The sequence below is a fragment of the Anolis sagrei genome, chromosome 6 (assembly GCF_037176765.1).
Source record: "Anolis sagrei isolate rAnoSag1 chromosome 6, rAnoSag1.mat, whole genome shotgun sequence".
Lineage (NCBI taxonomy): Eukaryota > Metazoa > Chordata > Lepidosauria > Squamata > Dactyloidae > Anolis > Anolis sagrei.
Window position 1 is genome coordinate 128,925,949 of NC_090026.1, and position 20,107 is coordinate 128,946,055.

General features: G+C 44.8%; 1 protein-coding gene across 3 annotated transcripts in view; it reads right to left on the reverse strand.

Moving 5' to 3' along the window:
* ALS2CL (ALS2 C-terminal like) overlaps positions 1-20,107 on the reverse strand; it is a 103,857-nt gene that overhangs the window by 21,600 nt on the left and 62,150 nt on the right. For all 3 annotated transcript variants that reach the window (XM_067470405.1, XM_067470406.1, XM_067470407.1), the window contains exons 5-14: positions 17,221-17,386; positions 14,488-14,616; positions 13,358-13,477; positions 11,104-11,171; positions 10,586-10,652; positions 8,152-8,348; positions 6,982-7,047; positions 5,732-5,830; positions 3,244-3,405; positions 568-679 (exon numbers count right to left, since the gene is read on the reverse strand). In XM_067470405.1, coding sequence (XP_067326506.1) covers positions 568-679; positions 3,244-3,405; positions 5,732-5,830; positions 6,982-7,047; positions 8,152-8,348; positions 10,586-10,652; positions 11,104-11,171; positions 13,358-13,477; positions 14,488-14,616; positions 17,221-17,386 — 1,186 coding nt within the window. The remainder of the gene's footprint in view (positions 1-567; positions 680-3,243; positions 3,406-5,731; positions 5,831-6,981; positions 7,048-8,151; positions 8,349-10,585; positions 10,653-11,103; positions 11,172-13,357; positions 13,478-14,487; positions 14,617-17,220; positions 17,387-20,107) is intronic.

The window sequence follows — 20,107 nt, forward strand, 5'->3', positions numbered from 1 at the left end:
TCTACAGAGACACTCGCTGGAACACCTCAGCAAGCGAGAGTCCAAAAGTGGCAGGCTCAAACCCAGAACTTCAATCCGTGGGTGATACCAGATGAGAGACTCCCCCTTGAGTACACAGAAAACTGGGCAACTTGGAAGGCACTGAACAGACTGCGGTCTGGCACCACGAGATGGAGAGCCAACCTTCAGAAATGGGGCCACAAAGTGGAATCCACGACATGCGAGTGTGGAGAAGAGCAAACCACTGACCACCTGCTACAATGCAACCTGAGCCCTGCCACATGCACAATGGAGGACCTTCTTGCACCAACACCAGAGGCACTTCAAGTGGCCAGATACTGGTCAAAGGACATTTAATCAACTACCAAGCCTGAAAACTTTGTGTTTTGTTTGTTTGCTTATTTGTTTAAAAAAATGCAATAAAACTGTTTGGTTTGCTCCTGACATGATAAATAAAATAAAACATGTTTTGTGTAAAAGAACATGGCTTCCACACGCAGGAAGACACAAACAACCTGCAGGAGACTGAAGAAACGTCTCCCAACGTCCATTCTTCTCTCCACTTACCACCATCTTATCCAGATGGAAGACCCTCCGATAGCACACTCCGGACTGCATGACCACAATCCCCGTGCCGTGTCTCTGGTCTTCATGCCACATCCCGATATACCGCTCCCCTCTGAAACAGCCAAAGCAGAAGAAACACTCAGTCCTTCTACAGCAGGCATGGGCAAACTTTGGCTCTCCAGGTATTTTGGACTCCAACTCTCACAATGCCTAATAGCCTTGCAGTGCTGACTCGTGTTCAGCTTGTGCTTTGCTAAGACTCTGAGATCCCTTCATGATAGGAAACAATAATAAGGCAAAAGAGGATGCAAGACAGAAGCAAGGTCCATACAAGAACGCCGGAGCTCGGGTTTCATTGACTCCACCTCCAGATGTGGAGCTGGGCACCACAATTGAAGAGAGAGATTGACAAGCTGGAATGTGTCCAGAGGAGGGCCACTAAAATGATCAAGGGTGTGGAGAACAAGCCCTATGAGGAGCGGCTTAAGGAGCTGGGCATGTTTAGCCTGAAGAAGACAAGGATGAGAGGAGATATTATGAGAGCCATGTATAAATATGTGAGAGGAAGCCACACTGAGGAGGGAGCAAGCTTGTTTTCTGCTTCCTTGGAGACTAGGACGCGGAACAATGGCTTCAAACTACAAGAGAGGAGATTCCATCTGAACATGAGGAAGAACTTCCTGACTGTGAGAGCCGTTCAGCAGTGGAACTCTCTGCCCCGGAGTGTGGTGGAGGCTCCTTCTTTGGAAGCTTTTAAACAGAGGCTGGATGGCCATCTGTCAGGGGTGCTTTGAATGCAATATTCCTGCTTCTTGGCAGAATGGGGTTGGACTGGATGGCCCAGGAGGTCTCTTCCAACTCTTTGATTCTATGATTCTATGTGGACAGGACTTAAATTACAGTTGTAATAACTAGAAAAGTTTTAAGTGGATTTCATCCTGATCTTTTTTATGACTCATCCAAAAACTTTGCTTGGTATCTAGATACCAAGAAGAAAGAAGGACATGGATACATCCTAAGCATGGCTGATGTGAATGCCATATAGCAGGAAGTTCAATTGACTGAATGATCTGAGCCACAGAAATGATATTTACAAAGCCATATGTGTTGTCGCACGCTGAGCCTGTAATAATGTCTGTTTACAGGACGTGCTCTCTGTATGCCCAACGGGACGCCGGGGTGCCTCAGCTGAAGGGCCCTTTAGACTTCCCAACACAAAGTTCTACTGAGGCTCAAGATAGATTCATAGAATCAAAGAGTTGGAAGAGACCTTATGGGCCACCCAGTCCAACCCATAAGGAATATTGCATTCAAATCACCCCTGACAGATGGCCATCCAGCCTCTGTTTAAAAGCTTCCAAAGAAGGAGCCTCCACCACACTCCAGGGCAGAGGGTTCCACTGCTGAACAGCTCTCACAGTCGGGAAGTTCTTCCTCATGTTCAGAGGGAATCTCCTTTCTTGTAGTTTGAAGCCATGGCTTCATTGCATCCTAGTCTCCAGAGAAGCAGAAAACAAGCTTGCTCCCTCCTCCCTGTGGCTTCCTCTCACATATTTATACATCGCTATCATATCTCCTCTCAGCCTTCTCTTCTTTAGGCTAAACATGCCCAGCTCCTTAAGCCGCTCCTCATAGGGCTTGTTCTCCAGACCCTTGATCATTGATCATTCAGCAAAGTTCTTTATTTGGGCTTAAATCTTCAAACAAATGAATTAAACACTTTATAACTTTGGAAAACCGGTAGCTTCCTCAATCTGCCAACAAGGAGGCAGGCAACTGGTGGTAAACTGTTCCTTTCTTCCTTAGGGAAATCCTTTGACAATCTCTCTTTACCTTGCTGGCGTGAGGTCCCTACTCCTGGCTCCAAGCTGTTTTATGGATAGCCCGAGTGGTCCCTTACCAGGCAAGGTTCCTGTAGATCTGCCAAGCTGAAAGGTATCCTTTAGTTTCTCCACGAAGGCTGTAGGAACTATTTCTTTACTCCCCAGCAGAGCTGTGGATCTATTTCTTTAACCCCCAGCAAAAGCTCTGGAACCTTTCCTTTTTCCCCCAGCAAAGCTGTGGAACTATTCCTTTACTCCCCAGCAAAAGCTGTGAGAAGTGAAGCCTTTGTGCAGGTGGGAGAGAGAGACCCACATGTCCTGCTGTTAGGTTCCAAAACAGTGAGACTGAACAAAAGAGTGGTCCCTTACCAGGCAAGGTTCCTGTAGATCTGCCAAATGAAAGGTGTCCTTTAGTTTCTCCATGAAGGCTGTAGGAACTATTTCTTTGCTCCCCAGCAGAGCTGTGGATCTTTCTTTAACCCCCAGCAAAAGCTGTGGAACCTTTCCTTCTCCCCCCCCCCCCCCCAGCAAAGCTGTAGAACTATTCCTTTACTCCCCAGCAAAGCTGTGAGAAGTGCAGGTGGGGGAGAGAGGCCCACACATCCTGCTGTTAGGCTCCAAAACAGTGAGACTGAACAAAAGCCCTCCTTTCGCTCCAAAACCCTGGGGAAAGGGGCGGGCCTAAAGGCTCTAACAGTGATTGACAGGTTACTGGGCCTATGACTGCAACCTGGGGAAGCTACCTGATTCCCAAATTCATGGCTTAAATAGATTCATGCAAACTAGCAGCGCAAGAAAAGGAATCAAATCTCCTGGCACTGCCGTAGCTTTAATCCGTTGGCCACCAACATACCCCTCCTTGTCATCCCACACCCCGTATCCACTCTTCTTGTCGTTCTCCCAGTGTCCAGTGTATTTAATGGGGTTTTCGGCCGAAGAAGTGTTGTCCAAGATGCCAAACCCTTGGCGGAGGTTGTCCTTGAAGTACCCTTTGTAGACCATCTCGTTGCCGTACCTGTGTTATAGGTAAAATCATACATCATGCATGTATAATATACATCTTCACATTGGAAACTTGACTGCATTGGGTGCTCCATGTAATGCACAACCAATTGATTGTGCTTTCGGCCTCATTACCAGATTTTTATGCAATTTACGACTATTCATGTATTTATTTGCTGCAATTCTGTGTTGCATTTCTCCCAGAGCAGGAGCCAAACAATAAAAAAAATCACAATTAAAAAAACAATTCAAATAAAAAACAATAAGATATAAGAAGTAGAAGCGGAGGAGGAGGGTTAATAATAATAATAATTTTCAGACTGACAGTTTTGGAGCACAATACTCCTGACCTCACGATCGTGTTAAAAAACAAAGTATGGATTGTTGATGTTGCAATCCCAGGCGACAGCAGGATTGACAAGAAGCAATTGGAAAAACTGACACAATATGAAAATTAAAAAACTCAAAAATGACAACAGCAAAACAACAGAGGGGAAACAAACAGGCACATAAAATCACTCTCAACAGAAGATTCCCCCCAGGCCCTTCCAAGCCATTGAATGCTAATCAAGGTGATCAGCTGAAACATACACAGCTAGCCCCAGCAGACAAAAGTCCTTTGTATTGTTGAAGGCTTTCATGGCTGGAATCACTAGGTTCTTGTGGGGTTTTTCAGGCTATAAGGCCATGTTCTAGAGGCATTTCTCCTGACGTTTTGCCTGCATCTATGGCAAGCATCCTCAGAGGTAGTGAGGTCTGTTGGAATTAGGACAATGGGTTTATATATCTGTGGAATGGCTGGGGTGGGGCAAAGAGCTCTTCTCTGCTGGAGTTAGGTGTGAATGTTTCAACTGACCACCTTCATTAGCATTTGCAGGAGTCTACCGTGTACCATGCAGCTGTGGACAAGTCTCCATAGGGACCACCAAACGCAGCGCCCAGACACGCATCAAGGAACATGAAAGGCACTGCAGACTACTTCAACCAGAGAAGTCAGCCATAGCAGAGCACCTGATGAACCAACCTGGACACAGCATATTATTTGAGAACACAGAAATGCTGGACCACACCAACAACCACCATGTCAGACTACACAGAGAAGCCATTGAAATCCACAAGCATGTGGACAATTTCAACAGAAAGGAAGAGACCATGAAAATGAACAAAATCTGGCTACCAGTATTTAAAAAACTCTAAAATTACAACAGCAAAACAGCAGAGAGGAAACAACCAGGCACATCTTAACACCTCTCAGCAAGAGATTTTCCCAGGCTCAGCCAGGCCTTCAAATGCTAATGAAGGTGGTCAGTTGAAACATTCACACCTAACTGCAGCAGGGAATAGCTCTTTGCCCCACCCCAGCCATTCCACAGATATATAAACCGATTTTTCCTACTTCCAACAGACCTCACTACCTCTGAGGATGCTTGCCATAGATGCAGGCGAAACGTCAGGAGAAAAATTGCCTCCAGAACATGGCCATATAGCCCAGAAAAACCTACAACAACCCAATGAGGAAGTACTGCATCAGTGTCGGGGATGGACGGTGAAGCGACAGCTCCTCTGGTGGCCAGAAAAAGTTGGAATATTAAATAGCCTCTGACTGTCTGTCTATATATATTGTGTGTCTATGGTGTTGAATGCTTGCCATGTATATGTAGATTATAATCTGCCCTGAGTCCCCTGCGGGGTGAGAAGGGCGGAATATAAATAATGCAAATTTATTTATTTATTTATTTACAGTATTTATATTCCGCCCTTCTCACCCCGCAGGGAACTCAGGGCGGATTACAATGTACACATATATGGCAAGCATTCAATGCCAATTTGACATACAATGTATACAGACATACACAGAGGCTATTTAACTTTTTCTGGCCGCCAGGGAAGCTGTTGCTTTCATCGTCCATCTGCGACACTGATGAAGTACTTCCGCATTCCCCGCATGCTTTGCTGGAGTCTTTTTTATGGCCTCATAAATTAGTTAATTTAGCCTCCCCACACAAGGTGGTACCTAATTTTCCTACTTGACAGATGCAACTGTCTTTCGGGTTGCAAAGGTCGACAACAGGCTACACACAATTGGTTGGAAACCCACTCCAAACCAGGCTGGCTTCGAACTCATGACATTTTGGTCAGAAGTGATCTTAATGCTGCTGACACTCAGTCAGTTGTGTCACAATCCCAGTGCATAAATAATTTGTAGGCCATGACAAGCATTTTGAATTGGGCTCCGAAATGAACCAGTAGCCAATTGAGCTGATTTTTACATGGAAGTTATAGATAAACTAGAATAGAAGATTGCTCAAAAGCAGCTCTTTTGGAAGAGTTTGACTCACTCGCAGATCCCGTAGCCATTCATCCTTCCTTCCCGCCAGTGGCACTTGTAACAGTCATAGTGGTCCTCGGACGCATGGGGGACAAGGTAGATCCCGAACCTGAAACCCCAAAAGGAGAGAGGTTTGAAACAAGAACTGGGTGGTGACAGTTGGGGTCAAAGCCAAAACATCATTTAGGACATCCAACCACTTCCATGACATTTTGCTCAGAAGATATGCCACTTCAACCAGGCATGGGCCAACTTGGACCCTCCAGGTGTTTTGGACTTCAACTCCCACAATTCCTAACAGTCTACTATTTGTGTTGAAGTCCAAAATACCTGGAGGGAGGGCCAAAGATTATTATTATTATTATTATTATTATTATTATTATTATTATTACTTTATTTGTACCCCGCTAGCATCTCCCAAGGGACTCGATGCGGCTTACAACAGGCCGAAGCCACAGAACAACAATACAGCAAAACAATACAAAGCAAATTAAAACAGTTAAGCAAGTAAACAAAACAGTAACAATACATCAGACAGTTATTAAAACTGGGCCGGCCAGAGTAGTGGGTACAGGATTAAAAGTGCTGATATTGCGGGAGGAATATAGGGTTATAACATAAGTGCAGTGTGCGGTGTGCAGTGATCGTGGTTCTACTAAAGTGCATCTGGGACTTGGTGTTGAGGTTCCTAATCTGGAAAGGCACATCGGAACAGCCAGGTTTTCAGGTTCTTCCTGAAGACTGCCAGTGTGGGGGCCTGTCTAAGATCTTTCGGGAGGGCATTTCAAAGTCGGGGGGCCACTACAGAAAAGGCTCTGTCTCGCGTCCCCACCAAGCGCGCTAGCGACGCAGGTGGGATCACGAGCAGGGCCTCTCCAGATGACCGGAGTGAGCGTGTGGGCTCATAGATGGAGATGCGGTCACGCAGGTAGGGTGGTCCCAAACCATTCAGGGCTTTGTAGGTGAGCACTGTGCACCTTAAATTGGGCTCGGAAGATAAATGGCAGCCAGTGGAGCTCCTTAAACAGGAGTTTACTCATGCCTGACTTAAACTCAAGAAGAACTTCTTGACTAGATGAATTGATTGGCAGTGGAATAGATTACCTTGGAGGGTGACGGACTCTCTACTGAGTGTCCATCCAATGGGTCCATCCATAGTCCCTTCCATGACATGCAAGATGAGGGCACCCTGAGCTCAATTGTCTGGCCAGCCTATGGGCCAACCCTTAGAAGAAACAGCCACACCAGAAGCCTCCTCACCCATGTTCCAAGCCGTCTTTGAAGTCTCCCACGTAGTTCCGGCCATCTGGCCACGTCAGTTTTCCCCTGCAAAGAGCAAAGACTGGTTGCAAGAAGCATCCACAACAGCAACTTTATTTTGCAACAAGACAGCATTGTGGTAAATGTGATAGTTTGCCAAAAAAGGGGAGCTGTCACTATTGCCCTTTTAGGTGAGACAAAGAAAACCTGGGCTTCTCTCCCTCTTCCAGAGCAGAATCCACCCACAACCAAAACACAGGAAGATGCCACCCACAGATGCAGGCAAAACTGTTGGGGTTCAGCCTGCGTGTGAACCTGAACCTGATTCTCTGATTGTATTTCCTGAAGCAACTGAACAGGCTACTGAACATGTATTTTTCCCTGATGGTTTGGAAACTGTTGATTCTGAGGTCAGTGGCTTGGAAAGTGAAACTACACATCTTGGTGAGAATGTTTCAGAATCAAGCGGTGATAACTCTCCAGAGGAGCTAGCACCTGCCTTTTTTAATAAGGATAGAAAAGGACAGATTTGGAAAAACAGGAGTGAATCGCAGAGTCTGCGAAGATCAAGCAGATTAAAGGAAAAGGAGGCACAGGCTTCAAAGCCTGGAGGCGTGTCCCGAAACAGTTTCTTTAGTTTTAAGTGTCTCTCCCCGGGCTGTCTTGTTAGATCAAGCATCGTTTAGACTGAGGCATTAGCTTGGCAGATTTCCCGTTTCCCATGGCCTGCATTCCCAGAGGCTTCTAGTTTCCAAGTACGGTTAGTGAAATGCTAACAAGTTCCAGGTTTTTATAGTGTTGCTTTTGGAATATCTAGTTCAGAGATATTCCTGACTGCTGAGTTTTACTGTGGCTTTTTGACTTTGTATTTTCCTCTATTTTGTAACCATTTTTCATCAATAAAAAAGGATTGTTTTTTCCCACAGTCAAGTGTGGTAGATTTAATCTTATAGTCTCGTTTCCTGATCTGGGTTGCAACAAAAACATCAGAGAGTGTTACTGGAACTTGTCCAAAAAACTCACAGCAACCCAATGATTTTGGCCATGAAAGCCTTAGAGAATTGTTGTTGTTGTTATTGCTGTTGTTGTTTACAATTTGGTGTAGAGCCCAAAGTGGATTTCCTGTTGCTCCAAGATCTGCCAAAGCTTCAAACCAGGCTGAGGACTTACTTGCCGTGGGGCTTCCCCAAGCGCCATTCCCCTTCGTAGGCGGCCCCCTTGAGCCTTCCTTCGGCCCGGAACGTGAAGGCAGAGAAGCGGCACCGAGGTGGGTCCCTCCCTTCTCCTGCGTGGCTCCACAAGGGAAAGTCTCTCTTCCCGTTCAAGGCTTGGCACACTGCTTGACTCAGTTTCCATTGCCACACAGCCTGAGCACAAGAAAGGAGGAGGCAGAAGGGGGAAGACCCCAACATCATAGATTAGGATCATAGGTTTGGAATTGGTTCCCAGAGCCACCCAGTTCAACCCCATTCTGTCAGGCAGGAAGACAAACAATCAAATCATAGAATCATAGAATCCAAGAGTTGGAAGAGACCTCATGGGCCATCCAGTCCAACCCCATTCTGCCAAGAAGCAGGAATATTGCATTCAAATCACCCCTGACAGATGGCCATCCAGCCTCTGTTTAAAAGCTTCCAAAGAAGGAGTCTCCACCACACTCCGGGGCAGGGAGTTCCACTGCTGAACGGCTCTCACAGTCAGGAAGGTCTTCCTCGTGTTCAGATGGAATCTCCTCTCTTATAGTTTGAAGCCATTATTTTGCGTCCTAGTCTCCAGGGAAGCAGAAAAAAAGCTTGCTCCCTCCTCCCTGCGGCTTCCTCTCACATATTTATACATGGCTATCATATCCCCTCTCAGCCTTCTCTTCTTCAGGCTAAACATGCCTAGCTCCTTAAGCCGTTCCTCATAGGGCTTGTTCTCCAGACCCTGGATCATTTGAGTCGCCCTCCTCTGGACACGTTCCAGCTTGTCAATATCTCTCTTCAATTGTGGTGCCCAGAATTGGACACAGTATTCCAGGTGTGGTCTAACCAGAGCAGCATAGAGGGGTAGCATTACTTCCCTAGATCTAGACACTATGCTCCTATTGATGCAGGCCACAATCCCATTGGCTTTTTTTGCCGCCACATCACATTGTTGGCTCATGTTTAACTTGTTGTCCACGAGGACTCCAAGATCTTTTTCACACGTACTGCTCTCTTTGCATTTCAAGGCATTGGGGGGGGGGGGGGGAGAGTCTGAGGGGGAATTTTGTCCCAATTCTATTGTTGGTGGGGTTCAGAATGCTCTAATCCCAGCAACTACAACTCCCAAACATCAAGGTCTATTTTCACATTTGGGCATCTTGAGTATTTGTGCCAAGTTTGTTCCAGACCCATCATAGTTTGAATCCACAGTGCTCTCCGGATGTAGGTGAACTACAACTCCAAAACTCATGGTCAATGCCCACCAAACCCTTCCAGTATTTTCTGTTGGTCATGGGAGTCTTGTGTACCAACATTGGTTCAATTCCATCGGTGGAGTTCTGAATGCTCTTCGATTGTAGGTGAACTATAAATCCCAGCAACTACAACTCCCAAATGACATAATGAATCCCCCCCGCTCCCCAATCCCAGCAGTCTTCAAATTTGGGTGTATCAGGTATTTGTGCCAAATTTGGTCCAGTGGATGAAAATACATCCTGCATGTCAGTTATTTACATTATTTATTTATTTATTTTTAGCTTTTATATCCCGTCCTATCTCAACCTCCGCAGAGGGACTCAGGATTCACATTACGATTCCTAACAGTAATTACAGTTATGAAGTAGCAACGAAAATAATGTGATGGTTGGGGGTCACCACAACATGAGGAACTGTATTCTATGCAAACAAACAAATGTATGTTCTTTCTCGGCATTTTAAGGTCCCACCGTATAATCCTATGGTCAACTTCCATTGGATGTTGACTATAGAAATACACTGGATAGCCTTGAAATGCCGAGAGAAGACACTTCTCCTAAGCCTTGTTACGTCCTTCGATGTCTGGTGAAATTTGACCATGGATACAAACATCCATGAATCCTGAAGTCCAATGATATGCAATGACAGGGGGAATGGTGTCCCTTCTATAAAATGGCAAGTTATTTTTTGAACTGTATTCATTGAATTTGTGGATACGGAGAGCCAACCAAAGATTATTGTATGGCTATGGAGAGAAGGCTGAGCGAAGGAAGAGAGATGCTTTTGAGCTGTGGTGTTGGAGGAAAGTGCTGAGAGTGCCTTGGACTGCGAGAAGATCCAACCAGTCCATCCTCCAGGAAAGAAAGCCCGACTGCTCACTGGAGGGAAGGAGACTAGAGGGAAAGCGGAAGTACTTTGGCCACATCATGAGGAGACAGCAAAGCCTAGAGAAGACAATGATGCTGGGGAAAGTGGAAGGCAAAAGGAAGAGGGGCCGACCAAGGGCAAGATGGATGGATGGCATCCTTGAAGTGACTGGACTGACCTTGAAGGAGCTGGGGGTGGTGACGGCCGACAGGGAGCTCTGGCGTGGGCTGGTCCATGAGGTCACGAAGAGTCGGAGACAACTGAACGAATGAACAACAACATGGAGAGAAACTTACCCGTGACTCTGGCTCTTTGGCCACGAGGAAGAACTCTTCTTCTGGTGTCCTAACGCGGAGCGTATGCCTGGGAGAAACACCAAGAGGAAAGTTGAAAAACAGTTGTCTTTCCCAGACATCTGGAGAATGTAGTTATTTTGGAATGGTCTCCTTTGTCTCAAAGAATGCATCTACACTGCATAATTAACCCAGTTTGACACCACTTGAACTGCCAAGGCTATGGAATCCTGGGAGTTAAAGGATGACAACATCTTGAGCTAAATTACTTCTGGTGCCTCACAAAGTACGACTCTCAGGATCCCATAAGCATTGAGCCATGGTGCTGAACTGCAGTCAATCTACAATGTAAACATACCCTTGCCCTCCCTTTCCCCGGCTCTTTCTGCCTGCAATAAAACTGAGGAAAACACCCACCTTCTGCAGTAGAATAAATAGCAGGGAGATAAATGTCATGGGCTTTGAACTGCGGCTGCGGAGCCACAGAAAGAGTCCCTGCTGCTAAGAAAAACTTCACTCACTTTCCCGTTTCCTTGGAGGTTTCATCCACCCACACGAGCTTCAGGTCAAAGCTCTGGAGGCTGCTTCCCTAGAAAGAGGAATGGGTTTTCAAAAGTAAACAAGAGGATCACAAGAACAAATGTCACACAGAAGCAGTCACAGCAAGGGAGGTTTTAGGACATGCTGAAAACACCTGTTTTTCTTGCCTTCAGTACAGAATCATAGAATCCTAGAGTTGGAAGAGACCTCATGGGCCATCCAGTCCAACCCCATTCTGCCAAGAAGCAGGAATATTGTATTCAAATCACCCCTGACAGATGGCCATCCAGCCCCTGTTTAAAAGCTTCCAAAGAAGGAGCCTCCACCACACTCCGGGGCAGAGAGTTCCACTGCTGAACGGCTCTCACAGTCAGGAAGTTCTTCCTCATGTTCAGATGGAATCTCCTCTCTTGTAGTTTGAAGCCATTGCTCCATTGCTTCCTAGCCTCCAGGGAAGCAGAAAACAAGCTTGCTCCCTCCTCCCTGTGACTTCCTCACACATATTTATACATGGCTATCATGTCTCCTCTCAGCCTTCTCTTCTTCAGGCTAAACATGCCCAGCTCCTTAAGCTGCTCCTCATAGGGCTTGTTCTCCAGACCCTTGATCATGTTAGTCGCCCTCCTCTGGACACATTCCAACTTGTCTATATCTCTCTTCAATTGTGGTGCCCAGAACTGGACACAATATTCCAGGGTTGGTCTAACCAAGGCAGAATAGAGCATGGGGAGCATGACTTCCCTAGATCTAGGCACTAGACTCCCTCCCATTAGAGATCAGAACTGCCCCCTCCCTCATGACATTCAGGAAATTAACAAAGACCTGGTTGTGGAACGTGGCATTTGACAACTGATTTAATTCTTTGCCCGCATGAAAGGAGGATGATGAACAGTAGTTTGGGATTGCGATTGTGTGGACGATTTGGCTCTTATAACGGTGATGATAATGTTTTTAATGTTTATGGTGCTTATATTTTAATCGTGTAATGATGTTGCATTGTGTTGTTATTGTATATTTTTGTATGTTAACACATGTTTTGAACCGGTCGGAATCCCTCTTTGAAGGTGAAAGGGTCGGTATATAAAACCTCGAAATAAAATAAATAAATAATAGACTCCTATTGATGCAGGCCAAAATCCCATTGGCTTTTTTTGCCGCCACATCACATTGTTGGCTCATGTTTAACTTCCTGTCCACGAGGACTCCAAGATCTTTTTCACACGTACTGCTCTCGAGCCAGGCATTGTCCCCCATTCTGTCTCTTTGCATTTCATTTTTTCTGCCTAAGTGGAATATCTTGCATTTGTCCCTGCTGAATTTTGATCCATCTCTCTAATCTGTCAAGATCATTTTGAATCCTGCTCCTGCCCTCTGGAGTATTGGCTATCCCTTCCAATTTGGTCCCGTCTGCCAACTTCATCCTGCCTTCTAACCCTTCATCTGAGTCATTAATCAAGATCCTGAACAGGACCGGGCCCAGGAGGGAACCCTGCTTCTGGCACTCCGTTCGCCACTTCTTTCCAGGGTGAAGAGGAAGCCTTGGGGAGAATCACCCTCTGGGTTCATCCATTTAACCAATTACCGATCCACCTCACTGTAGTTTTGCCTAGCCCACACTGGACTAGTTTGTTTGCCAGAAGGTCATGGAGGACCTTGTCGAAGGCCTTACTGAAATCTAGTTACGCTACATCCCCCACATCTATCCCAGCTTCTCCAAGCTAAATACCCCCAGCCTCCTAAGCCACATCTGGTGAGGCCAGCTTCATGCTTTCCATATTTTTGACTATTTGGATCACCTTCCTCTGGAGGAGCCCCCGGTGGCGCAGTTGGTTAAAGCCCTGTGCTGGCAGGACTGAAGACCGACAGGTCACAGGTTCGAATCCCGGGAGAGGTGGATGAGCTCCCTCTATCGGCTCCAGCTCCTCATGCGGGGACATGAGAGAAGCCTCCCACAAGGATGATAAAACATCAGAAATCATCCGGGCGTCCCCTGGGCAACGTCCTTCTATCACAACAGGAGCGGTCGCTCCTGACACGACAAAAAACAAAAACGAAACACCTTCCTCTGGAGATATTGTGTGTGCAAAGTACATTGTTTTCTGTTCAGAAAACACTTGTTTCTGCATGAAAAGCAAAAGTATGACCGCTTCCTCGGAATAATGTTTTGACTTTTTGAGGAGGAGAAACATTGTGATTGCTCTTTACTTCCCCGCAATATCTGTTTGGCCTCCTTACCTGGATGAGCACAAGGATGTCGTGGAAGAGCAGGACGCGGTCTGACCTCCCGGTGCTGGAAAAGATGGCCAGGTTTCGGCTGTCTTCCAGGAGGCGCCTCTCCGGATTACAAAGGACATCCTGCGACACAGAATGGCAAAGTTGGGAAGTGATACTGGGACTGGAGGATGCCTTGTTGTTTCCCCTTCTGCCCTCATAAGAAGCATTCAGTAATTCTCCTAAAACCTGAAATCACTAGAGCAGACATGGGCAAACCTGGGCCCATCAGGTGTTTTGGACTGTTGAAGCTGTTTGCAATATATAATGTAGATTTCAAAGTATGTATGTGTGTTTATAATGCAGTGCTATGTGCCGAGGGTAATGTATTCCTGTGTGGAAAGAGTTAACCGAACCATGGAGGGAATGGCATTCCTAGAGAGGTCATAAATCAAGTGTATAGAACAAATGGACACAGCGTCATACGTCATACGTCACTCTGGAATGCAAGAGGTGTGGACTAGTACTGATTACAGTTCGTGGGTTGGCGATGTTATGGTCCGATGGAAAGAAGCAAGTTTACGCTGTGCTTAGTGTTAAGTAGCTTCTAATGTATATAGCTGTAAAATAAAGTAGTTTATAGTCTAAAGTAGCTGTGATTGATCGTGTTCTTGCCTTGTTGTGCGGCAGATGTCACTGACATGGACTTCTACTCAAATTGTGGGAGTTGAAGTCCAAACCACCTGGAGGTCACAAATTTGCCCATGCATGCACTAAAACATTTGTCTGTTGTATCATCTATTGTATACATGTTATCGTCTATTGTATACATAAGTCTACTGTATCGTCAGAGACATATACATATTCTTTGGTATAGGACGGAAGTGAAGTTTTTAAAATGTTCCAATGATGACATATTTTCTAACAAAAATTGGCATTGATTTCTTTTATCTTATTTTATTGTCCCTTCTTTTTCTCTTCTGGCGTCTCACCAAACTATAAGGCTTCTATATCATGGGGCCATTGCACTGAAAATGGTGTAGATGTACTCTTATTGTACTTTGAAGAAATAAGAAGGTTTTTAAAAGAAAATAAATGGACCAATCAATCTGTTAGATCTCCTTGCAATTGTAATTTTTAAAAACAAAACGCACCGTGAATTTGTGACTCAGAGACTTCCACAGGTTTCTGGTGAGGCCAGCTTCATCCAAGGCTTGGCTAATGAAAGAGCGCAGCTTTGCAAACTGTTTGGAAGCATTCACGATGGCTTCTTTGTCTGGACCCTATTTGGAGGAGCAGAGAAAAAGCAAAAAGCTTCATTATGTCATTAATAATAATAATAATAATAATAATAATAATAATAATACTTTATTTATACCCCGCTCCATCTCCCCCAGGGGGACTCGGTGCACCTTACATGAGGCCATGCCCATCAGTACAGTAAACACAGTAGAACACAAAAGCATAACAAAACCAGAAAATAAAATACATAAAATGCAAAACCAATATAACAAGTGACACAGCAATATAAAACCAAATATTAAGACACAAAAGATTACACTGGGCAGGGCCAAATTCAAAGATAAAAATTTAAAACACTGGGAGATAGGACAATGTAAATTATCGGGGAGGAGGATCCGGGGATGAGGAAGGATTTAATTGCACGAACCATAACATAAAGTGCTTCTGAGGTCATTTTATGCAAAGTTTGGTCAGGGAGTATCTTACATTCAATCATTGAAGGCATATTGGAATAACCAGGTTTTCAGGTTCCTCCTGAAGACTGCCAGGGTATGGGGCTTGCCTAATATCTCTGGGGAGTAAATTCCAGAGCCAGGGGGCCACCACAGAGAAGGCCCTCTCTCTCATTCCCACAAGTCGATGCAGACGGGAGCAAGAGCCTCTCCGGAAGATCAAAGAGGTCATGTGGGTTCGGAGACGGAAATGCGATCTATTGTCATTGAAATGTCATTGAAAGCTTTGATGGCTGGAATCACTATGTTTTAGTGAGTTCTTTTAGGCTGTATGGCCATGTTCTAGTAGCATTCTCTCCTAACATTTTGCCCACATCTGTGGCTGGCATTCTCAGAGGTTCTGCTGGCAGTGAAGCAAGTGGAATAATGTCCAGCGTGGGAGAGAGCCCTTGTCTGTTTGAAGCAAGTGTGAATGTTGCAAATACAGTAGAGTCTCGCTTAGTCTGCCTCCCGCCCGGATCCACAGCTGTTTCAATACATTGCGATGTTTTGGTGCTGAATTGTCCCATTGATTTTATACTTTGTTATGGTGTTGATTGTAATTTGGTGTATGTTTGTAAGGCATTGAATGTTGCCAATATTTCTGTGTAAACCACTTGGTGTCTCCCCAGGGGTGAGAAATGCAGCATATAAATACTGTAAATAATAAATAAGAATAAATTCATAAATACAGTAATTACTACATAATGTTACCATGTATTGAAATGCTTTTTCTGTCAATTTGTTGTAAAACATGATGTTTTGATACTCAATTTGTAAAATAATAATAATAATAATAATAATAATAATAATAGAAAAATGCATTGGCATATTATGTGAAAGGAAGTCAAGAACCAACATTGAGGGAAGTCTATAGTAGTAAACTGCTTAAAGAGCAAAAGACAAACAGGGAATACCGTAAAAACACAATCCAGAGCAGAAGAGAAACTGGCAAAAGAAGGCTCTCCATGGACAGTTCCTGGGAAAAATTGAGAGCCAAATTGACAAAGAAAAAACATGGTTGTGGCTCACAAATGGAACTCTGAAAAAAGAGACAAAGGAGGGCCTGATTCTGGCAGCCCAAGAACAAGACATTCGAACCAATGTTATCAAAGCCAGAATTGAAAAGTCGACAACAGATCCCAAGTGTAGACTGTGCAAGGAAGCAGATGAAACAATAGATGTCATCCTCAGCTGCTGCAAGAATATCGTGCAGACAGACTACAAGCAGAGGCACAACACCCTTGCTCAGGTGATTCATTGGAACTTGTGCCGCAAACACCATCTGCCTGCGACAAAGAACTGGTGGGATCACAAGCCGGAAAAAGTTACAGAGAATGAACCTGCCAAACTCCTCTGGGACTTCCAAATTCAGACAGACAGAGTTCTGGAGCACAACACTCCTAGCCTCACAATTGTTTTAAAAAACTAAGTATGTATCGTCGATGTTGCAATCCCAGTTGACAGCAGGATTGCAGAGAATCAACTGGAAAAGCTAACATGATATGAGGATTTAAAGATCGAACTGCAAATACTCTGGCACAAACCAGTAAAGGTGGTCCCAGTGGTGATTGGCACACTGGGTGCAGTACCTAAAGACCTTGGCCTGCACTTAAACACAATCAGCGCTGCACTTAAACACAATCAGCACAATCAGCCACTTGGAGAAGGCCACCTTACTGGGATCTGCATGCATTATTCGCCGAGACATCACACAGTCCTAGACGCTTGGGAAGTGTCCGACGTGTGATCCAAATCAACAGCCAGCAGAGTGTCTGCTGTGGACTTATCTTGTTGTGTTTCAAATAATAATAATAATAATAATAATAATAATAATAATAATAATCTTTATTTATACCCTGCCACCATCTCCCCAATGGGGACTCAGGGCAGCTTACATGAGGCCATAACGTAATTTGACGTTTAATAGGCTTTTCCTTAATTCCTTCTTATAATCCAACATTTTTGCTTATCCAACATTCTGCAGGCCCATTTATGTTGGATAAGTGAGCCTCTACTGTAGCAAGTTCGAATAGCATTGAGTAGCCATGGAGCTGCAAAATCAATCAGTGAAGGTATCTGCATAGAAACTGCATCCATTCCCCAGTGTAGATGCACCCTAAGGGTACAAACAAAGACGAGGATGAAGATTACCAGGGTCTTTATCTCCTCGAGCTTGGAGAAGAGAGCGCTGTATTGCTGGAGGTGATCCTGGAAGGGTTTGTGGAGCACCGTATGGAGAGCCACCACATTGGAGGTGTCCGGGGAGAAGTCTTCGAGGAGCTGCTGGAGGGACGGCTTGTGCGACTTCCAGACCTCACTGCAAGGAATCAGCAAGATAAAGAGGTGAATCACAAGAGGCGAGGCAAGAGGAATCTTCGCAATCAGAACTCAAAAACCACTAGATGAATTGACACCAAATTTGGACACAAGACACCTATCAACCCAATGTATGTCCTTCACTCAAAAAAACTGATTTTGTCATTTGGGAGTTGTAGTTGCTGGGATTTATAGTTCACCTACAATCAAAGAACATTCTGAACCACACCAATGATGGAATTGAACCTAACTTAGCACACAGTTCTCCCATGACCAACGGAAAATACTGGAAGGGTTTGGTAGGCAATGTCCTTTGGTTTTGGATTTGTAGTTCACCTACATCCAGAGATCAATGTGGACTCAAACAATGATGGATCTGGACAAAACTCTACAAGAATACTCAATATGCCTAAATGTGAACACTGGTGGAGTTTGGGGAAAATAGAATCTTGATGTATTTTTCGAAGGCTTTCATGGCCGGAATCACTGGGTTGTTGTAGGTTTTTCCGGGCTACATGTCTAGAGGCATTCTCTCCTGACGTTTCGCCTGCATCTATGGCAAGCATCCTCAGAGGTAGTGAGGTCTGTTGGAACTAGTAAAGTGGGTTTATATATCTGTGGAATGACCAGGGTGGGAGAAAGGACTCTTGTCTGCTGGAGCTAGTTGTGAATGTTTCAGCTGACCAACTTGATTAGCATATAATGGTTTGACAGTGCCTGGAACAATATTTTGTTGAGAGGTGATTAGATGAAAATGAACAAAATCTGGCTACCAGTATTAAAAAAAAACTCTAAAATTACAACAGCACAACAACAGAAAGGAAACAAACAAGGACATCTAATCACCTCTCAACAAAAGATTGCTCCAGGCACTGCCAGGCAATCAAATGCTAATCAAGGTGGTCAGTTGAAACATTCACACCTAGCTCCAGCAGACAAGAGTCCTTTGTCCCACCCTGGTCATTCCACAGATATATAAACCCATTTTCCTAGTTCCAACAGACCTCTGAGGATGCTTGCCATAGATGCAGGCGAAACGTCAGGAAAGAATGCCTCTAGACCATGGCCATATAGCCTGACAAAACCTACAACAACCTAGAATCTTGACATTTGGGAGTTGTAGTTGCTGGGATTTATAGTTCACCTATAGTCAAAGAGCACTCTGAACCTCACCAAAGATAGAATTGGGCCAAACTTCCCACACAGAACCCCCATGTGGGCCACAGCAACGCGTGGCAGGGGACAGCTAGTAAATAAATAAAATAGGTGGGTGAAAGCTGGGCTAAAGGCCAGGAGATCACCCTAAACCGGCTTCGAACTGGCAGCCTTTCGACTGACAAGAATTATTATAGCTGGCGTTTAACCTGCTGTGCTAAAGCCGGCCCTATATATTTAACGTGTGTGGCAACAAAAGAAATATAAAAATACAAATTTTTGCAGTTTTCTCCTAGGTTTCAGGAAAGAGTTTATTAGAGTTTACAGCTCCCTGAACTCTACATTTTTTGCACAACTGGATTTGTGCACTGCAACTTCCCCAAAAGTAACTGGGAATAATTTTTTGTGTGTGAAGGGGAAGCTTTTTTGTCAACTTGCAGAAGCAATATGGTAAGCAGCGGGCTCCAGAGTTTCAAGATTATGGTTTCTAAAAGGGAAATGAGAGGTCAAAACAAGAGAATGACCTCTTTCCTACAATATATATATATATAGATCTCTCTCTCTCTCTCTCTCTCTCTCTCTCTCTCTCTCTATATATATATATATATACTAGCTGTACCCACTATGCGTTGCTGTGGCGAACCTTCGCTCCCTCTTTCTCTCCTTCTTCCTTCCCTTCCTCTTTCCTTCCTTCCCTCTTTTTCTTTCCCTTCTTCTTTCTTCCTTCTCTACCTATTTCTTTTCTCGCTTCCTTTGCTCTTTTGTTCCATCCTTCCTTGTCTCTTTCCTTCCTTCCCTCTTTCTCTCTTTCATTCCTTCTCTTCCTTCTTCCCTCTTTCACTTTATTCCCTTCCTTCTCTACCTTTCTTTCCTTTTCTCCTTCCCTCCTTCTTTCCCTCTTTCTCTCCCTCCTCCTCTCCTTCCTTCCTTCCTTCCCTCCCTCTTTCTTTCGTTCCTTCTCTTCTTCCTTCCCTCTTTCACTTTATTCCCTTCTCTCTTTCCTTCCTTCTCCACCTTTCTTTCTTTCCTTTTCTCCTTCCCTCCTTCTTTCCCTCTTTCTCTCCTTCCTCCTCTTCTTCCTTCCTTCCTTCCTTCCTTCCTTCCCTCCCTCTTTCTTTCATTCCTTCTCTTCTTCCTTCCCTCTTTCACTTTATTCCGGTCTCTCCTTCCTTCCTTCTCTACCTTTCTTTTTTCCTTCTCTCCTTCCCTCCTTTTTTCCCTCTTTCTCTCCCTCCTCCTCTCCTTCTTTCCTTCTCTACCTTTCTTTTTTCCTTTTCTCCTTCCCTCCTTCTTTCCCTCTTTTTCTCCCTCCTCCTCTCCTTCCTTCCTTCCCTCCCTCTTTCTTTCATTCCTTCTCTCCTTCCTTCCCTCTTTCACTTTATTCCCTTCTCTCCTTCTTTCCTTCTCTACCTTTCTTTCTTTCTTTCCTTTTCTCCTTCCCTCCTTCTTTCCCTCCTTCCCTCCCTCCTTCTCTCCTTCCTTCCCTCCCTCCCCCGTTCTATGTGTTTTGTGTGTGTATATATTTGTGTATATGTGTATATATGTGTGTTTGTGTACATAAGTGGTT